At 38.2% G+C, this 6,924-nt stretch overlaps 1 protein-coding gene across 3 annotated transcripts in view; it reads left to right on the top strand.

Moving 5' to 3' along the window:
- LOC125659968 (serine/arginine repetitive matrix protein 2) overlaps positions 1-6,274 on the top strand; it is a 19,861-nt gene extending 13,587 nt beyond the window's left edge. For all 3 annotated transcript variants that reach the window (XM_048891792.2, XM_056150366.1, XM_048891791.2), the window contains 4 exons: positions 837-959; positions 2,026-2,140; positions 3,148-3,278; positions 3,371-6,274. In XM_048891792.2, coding sequence (XP_048747749.2) covers positions 837-959; positions 2,026-2,140; positions 3,148-3,278; positions 3,371-6,092 — 3,091 coding nt within the window. In that variant the 3' untranslated portion in view covers positions 6,093-6,274. The remainder of the gene's footprint in view (positions 1-836; positions 960-2,025; positions 2,141-3,147; positions 3,279-3,370) is intronic.
- The last annotated feature ends 650 nt before the right edge of the window (positions 6,275-6,924 follow it).

The following is a 6,924-nucleotide window of genomic DNA, read 5'->3' as shown; positions in this document are numbered from 1 at the left end:
AAGAGGAGACAGCTGTTTACCCAGAATTCCTAGAGAAAAACAGACCATGTTTTCCCCGTCTATATGTGAAAATGCGAATGAATACAGAAGCAAAGCAAATCGTTTCCTACAGTCCAATTCTGTTTTTCTAAGATCGTGGAATAAAATGTTGGCAAACGACAAATAATTTTGATCTTGTTTACAAACCTAAACACTAATTCGCGATTCCTTTTGATGTGTGGACTTTGTTTCATATCGAAGGGATAAAAATTGCGATTTCATAAATTCTTATTTAACTCGCTTATCGTAGAGGGTAAACATATGGATCCTATATCAATCTCAAAGTGAATTGTGACAGTTTTTACGTTGCATCAGCATATGTGACAACAAATTTCTTATATTAAAAATCAAAGTGATTTCGCAAATGGTAGTGATTAAAACAGGGCGCCATTGAAGCTGGGGTCTGACATACGAGGCTGACTTACGTCACCTCGAAAAATTGTCTGGTTACTTCACACAGACGTCGTAACAAAGGTCAAAATTGTCTGGTTACTTCACAGTATTGGTTGTGTCAGTGGTTGTATTTACAACATTGACTTTGTGACATGCTCATAGGAAATCTGTTGGCAGCAAAGTTTGCCATTGATTTTTATTTGCTGTTATGTTGACTGGTTTTAGTCAGTCAACCTTCAATTGTGTCACCTTCATTGTGGCAGGCCAAATTATGCATTGCAGATAGGGTTTGCATTTTCAATTCATACTTTATGATTTATTCATAAGATACTGTTTTATAGTTACAAGTATGATAATAGTATAAATGTGTACCATTGACATAGTTATGCTGTTTTTTCTCGCAGATACGCCAATAATGAAAGTTACCACAGAGCTATGGAAGATTTCGAAGAAGCATTGAAAATAAATCCCAGCCATCAGAATGCGAAGAAGTACATGTATGAGACATTGCTTGCCGTGGCTCGTATGTAAGTAAGGCTAATTCGTGAAGAAGTACATGTATGAAACATTGCTTGCCGTGGCTCGTGTGTAAGTATGGCTAATTCGTGAAGAAGTACATGTATGAAACATTGCTTGCCGTGGCTCGTGTGTTAGTATGGCTAACCCGATGCTGCAGTTGACTCCTATCAAAATGGCAGGAAATACTATGGTAAATAAATGTCTGGATTTTCAAATGCGAAACATCAGTCGGATAATAAATACGAAACATCAAGTCGGATAATAAATACGAAAAATTAGAGTCAGATAATAAATTCAAAACATCAAAGTTGGATAATAAATACGAAACATCAAAGTCGGATAATAAACACGAAACATTAGAGTTGGATAATAAACACGAAACATCAAAGTCGAATAATGAATACCAAACATCAAAGTTGGATAATAAATTTTGTCAACCTGTATTTCATTAATTGTTCTCACGTAAAATTCCGATCACTCAAATTGAATTAAGACGTACTTGTATGTAATTGCTGGTCACGTATTTGATGGACTTTTAAAAAACTCTTCCCAAAATTTACATAGATCCTAGATTTTAAGATGTTTTATCTAGATAACGAAGAGGTCAATATTAACAGTTAATACTATTTAAATGTTGGTTCTTTTGAAGAAATGAATGTCCTGTCATCGTTAAGTCTTGCAAATTGGATTTTGTATGTACAGCAATTTTATAAAATGGCGTAAATCTTCGTATGTAAGAGGACTGGTCCATTTTTTCAATATCAGATTGTGATTACTTGGAGGTTTAAGATGGGGTGGTTTTAGTGTTGGGAATATTAAGGGGATTTTTCTAAAAAAATAAAAGTAATACTTGTGAATCTTAGCACTTTATTTTTTTTCCGCATTAACATTAACACATACATCATTTACACAATGTATGAATAGATATTTTGGTGTGTTTTGTTTTTGGAGAATTTTCCTTATTTGCCCAAAATGCCAACATTCTCCTGTACTTTGTGGAGCCATTGTTTAAGTTTCAGGCTAGAAATGACCAGTTTGCTTTACACTGACTTTGATATCATGTTTTCTTGACAGTAAAGAGGAAGCAGAAAACTTTGAGGAAGCTGAGATGTACATAAAAAAGGCCCTGGACCTTGAGCCGGAGTCAATGGAAGCAAGAGAGACTCTGAGATTTATACTCTACAAAAAGGTAATCCTATTAGGCCAATTCAACTTAATTGATAGATTATCATCCCCGCCGGTCCCTCAAAAATTGGCCCGCCCCGAATTTTTTTATTTTGCGAAACTTGCGATTTCCGGAATATTTTCATGTCCGACTCTGGTATTTACACTTCTTGTTTACATTTCCGGTATAGGAACGTGAAAAGCCACATGAGGAAAATAGATCTATATGGTTTTCTTAATTTCTTGCGCCCTTACAGACGTAAATCTTGAAGAAGTTAGGTATATTTCTGTTATATCCTTAAATTAAAGCTTAACCTGGAATTAGTGTATGAAAATAGCATAGATTGATATCCACCTGCCATTAAATGATGCGGATCTGTTGGGAAAAAAAAACTCGTTTGTCTTTAATATTTTTCTCAGAAAATAGAAATTAAAAAATGAAATCCCCCCACCCGCCCCATACTTTTTGCTGACCCTGGATGATAATCTACTGATTAAGTTGAATTGGCCTTACCGACTGAGACCCTGAGATTTTTACTCTACAAAAAAGGTAATCATATTATCATGTCTGATTGAAACTCTTTAGATTTTTACTCTACAAAAAGGTAATTATATTACCGACTGAGACTCTGAGATTTTTACTCTACAAAAAGGTAATTATATTACCGACTCATCATGATGACTTTTTAATTGTATCACTGGGTCAGATATATGATGACTTTTTTTTAACATTCTCATAAGAACTGACAGTGATACCATTTGAACTGAATTTTCTGGGGAAAATTGGCTCTTAAAGCACTTGTTGAAATTTTTTCTCAAAGTCCATGTAAATTGAGAAGAAAGGTCTTTTTGAATTGATGAACTGGATAAAACCTACTTTAAAGTCAGAATTTAGGGGAAAATTGGTAGCTTACATTTTGATGTACGTGTACATGTATGTACTGAAAAGTAAATTTTTTTAAATATCTTTTTGTTTAAGTAGAATATTAAACGTGGAACTGGCATTGTGACGAAATATACATTCTGTTTAAGGATCGACAAAAAGCCAGCGGGAGTTATCGGAGACAGTCCCGACGTGATGAGGGTAGAGAATCTGACGAAGAAATGTTTGTGGACCGTACCACAGCTACACTGAAAAAGTTGATCAATGAGGACAAGAACAGGTACATAGAGGAATTAAAATTTACATATTCTTGATGATCTTAAAATTCAGAGAGGGAGATAACCAATAATCAATATTAAATTTTCTTTGCAGAAGTGAGAAGAAAAGAAAGGAGAGGTCACCAAGAAGTTCAAAAACAAGAAAGTCAAGGTCACCAGAGTTTGACAGGGACATTTTTGGCAGGCGGAAATATGATGGTATCCCAGGGTTAGACCTAGAAGAAGAAACCACTGAAAAACCAGAGAAATCACCTTCAAGGCAAAGATATAGGTCAAAGTCACCAGACAAATCACCACCCAGACAAAGATATAGATCAAGGTCACTAGACAAATCACCACCCAGACAAAGATATAGGTCAAGGTCACCAGACAAATCACCACCCAGACAAAGATATAGGTCAAGGTCACCAGATTACAGTCATCATTACAGTGTAGATCACCAATCTTCATTTATGCCAAAGACGAGAGAGTATGATGGGGATGAGAGAAAACACTCAGATAGCAGAGGAAGATTAGATGAAGAGCTGAGAGAAAAGCTCCTTAGAGGTAGAGACCAACACACCAAGGAAGGCAGAAACTTGGATAGAAACCCTGACAGACAAAGCCTGGATGGAATTCCAGATAGAGGCTTAAGTCAAAATCCAGACAGAAATGGAAATCCAAGTAGCGATGTGTATCAGAGAAAGTTCAGTAGGAAGAAGTTTGAAGGAAATCGAGATTCAGGAAATAAAAACTGGGGAGATTTAGATCACCATGTACCTCCAGAAAAAGATGAGATTGACATGTTATATGGAGACATTGATGACTTTGATCCGAACAGACAAGAAGAAGAGAGAGTAAAAAGAGGTCTCACAGCAAATTTAATGAAAATCCGAAGCAAACCCAATCAGCTGTCTGACGTGAAGAGGGCGAGTGTTTCCATGTCTCCTAGCAGAAAACGCAGTGTCTCACCCAGTGCTGGAAAATTCAACAATTCTAAACAGTACAGAGAAGGAAAGATGTCTCAAAGAGATGAAAAGAGGAAAGATGACTTTACAGATGATGATAAAGGAAGATACAGCGATGAATCTCCTGTGAAGAAGAAGAAGATAAAGAAGCAGAAAAACAAAGATGAAAAGGGCGAGAAAAGAAGACGGAAAAGTAAAGGAAGCTTATCGCCTGCTGATACACGATATCTTAGAGAAGAAAAAGATGTGGGGAAAAGGGATAGGGATTCGCAGGACAGCTACAGTCGAGTTCCAAAGAAAGAGAAGAATGAAGATGACCAGAAATTTAAAAGTGAAAAGAAGTTCAAAAAGAGAAAAGAATTGCTAAGTGAGAAGAATGTATGGCGAAAGAAACAAGATCACATAGGATCTGTGCAGGAAGTGGTGAAGTCCAAATGGGACAGTCCAACTGATGAAAGGTATTACAAAACATTAAATTCGGAAAGAAAATCACGATTTGATGACGCTGATAGATATGAAGGCCAGAGGCACAAAGCAGAGAAAGCTTCAAAATTTCGTAGTACGTTTTTGGAGGCTGATTTCTCTAAGGTAAAAGAGGAGCCAAAGGGACCACGAAAGCAATACAGGTCACCACCACAGGAAAAGAGGGAATCGGTTCCAAAAGCGGAGCCTAAGAAGTTCAATCTGCCATCCAAAGAAGAACTGGACAGAGAATTTGAAGGAATTCGAATCCACATACGAAACGACAAGTACAGTGTGGCTGAGGGTCAGTCAGACAGCCAAGGACCAATGGGAGTTAGACCCTTTGACAGCGTTGAAGACGACCCAGTTAGCATTGTCAGTGCTCTTCACACTGAGCAAATCTACGCTCCAAAATCGGAGCCATTATATGAAGAAGAGATGTTTGAAGTGAAATTAAAAAGAGATGATTCTCCTCCTCATCGGGACCGACCGAAATCAAATTATCGGAGAAGGCGTTCGCATTCATCCACATCCTCTAGCAGAAGCCGCTCATCATCCTATGATAGGAATAAACAAAGGAAAAGATCACGATCACAACAGAGACGGTCGAGATCACGTGATAGTAGAAGCAGATCTCCAAGTGCTCATCATTCACGGCCAAAACGTGAAAAATCAAGGTCGCCTCATGAAAGGGATGAAAAGCAGGCCAAGAACACTATTGGCAAGCAGTTGTTTGAGATTTTTAGGTATAATAAAAATAGGATTCATTCGGATGGGAAATCAGTGGTAATTAAACCATTTGTCAAACTTAAAATTGATGGAGAACGAGGGGGCTCACGAGGAGGAGGAACAAGGGGAGGGGGCACCAGGGGAAGAGGGAATTTTATAGACAGGGGTAGAGGAAATGGGAGGGGCAGGGGAAAGTTCATCCCTCGTGGAAGGGGCATGTTTAGGGGGCGTGGGCAGTACCAAAGTGGATTTAGAGGCAGAGGGGGGTATCACAACAAAGACCGCTCTTACTCATCAAAATATAAATCAAGGTCAGGAGACCGATCTCGGTCAAGATCAAGAGACAGATCTCGTTCAAGGTCAAGGGACAGGTCGCGGTCGAGAGACAGGTCAAGGTCCCGATCCAAACATAGGTCAAGATCTCCAAAGAATCATCCGTCTAAGAGCAAAGAGAAAAGGGGAAATTGGTCACCGCCGATAGGGCAGGGCAGTGGTTACTATGGTGTCAAGCCCAATTCTAAATCCAATAAAACAGGAAAAGCTGGGGAAGAGGGAACAGAAGCTGGAGTGTCTGATGGCACCAAAGAAACGAAGGGTTCTTCACTGGATCAGATGGAGGTCTTTCTGGAACAGCTCAGACAGAAGAAAATGCAAGCAGCTGCCAATAATAACTTTTAACCTTTAACCTTTGTTAAAATGATTTTATCTTCGCAGTAGCAGGTTGAAAATGTCGTCGGTTTAAATGTTCATTCTCATTTTTTAAAAATATGACTCGATGATTGTTTGGTAAATATTTTGTCATTTCATTGTGAATATCATTTATCATCATTGATTTGATTGTATTTAAATTGTAAAACCAGTGACTATGTAGTTTTGGTCTTGTGTGAATACTGTTTTGTTAGAGTTGCCAAGGACATGTTTTGGGTGATTATTCACGGATTACTGAAGTTTTAAATGAAATTCATATAACAGGATATGCTGGTAATCCTTTTTCTAGAAAATGTTGACGTTTACTCCACTGTCAGTACCCGTGACGTTTATTCCACTGTCAGTACCCGTGACGTTTACCCCACTGTCAGTACCCGTGACATTTACCCCTGTCAGTACCCGTGACATTTACCCCACTGTCAGTACCCGTGACGTTCACCCCACTGTCATTACCCGTGACGTTTACCCCACTGTTAGTACCCGTGACAGTTACCCCTGTCAGTACCCGTGACATTTACCCCACTGTCAGTACCCGTGACGTTCACCCCACTGTCATTACCCGTGACATTTATCCCACTGTCAGCACCTGTGACGTTTACCCCACTGTCAGTACATTGTATATTTATACACACTGTATGTTTTATCTGATAGGAAATGGTACCGAGTCACTAAGAGTGAGATGTTTTAACAGATTTGCGTTTGTTTTTCCATAATTTGTAAAATACAATTTTTGAAGAATTTCAAATAAAAATAATTTTTTGCTTATGAAAAGAGATTTTAGTGACCAAATAAAACAAATAAC

The sequence above is a fragment of the Ostrea edulis genome, chromosome 9 (assembly GCF_947568905.1).
Source record: "Ostrea edulis chromosome 9, xbOstEdul1.1, whole genome shotgun sequence".
Classification (NCBI taxonomy): domain Eukaryota; kingdom Metazoa; phylum Mollusca; class Bivalvia; order Ostreida; family Ostreidae; genus Ostrea; species Ostrea edulis.
This window is presented reverse-complemented; position numbering and strand designations above follow the sequence as displayed.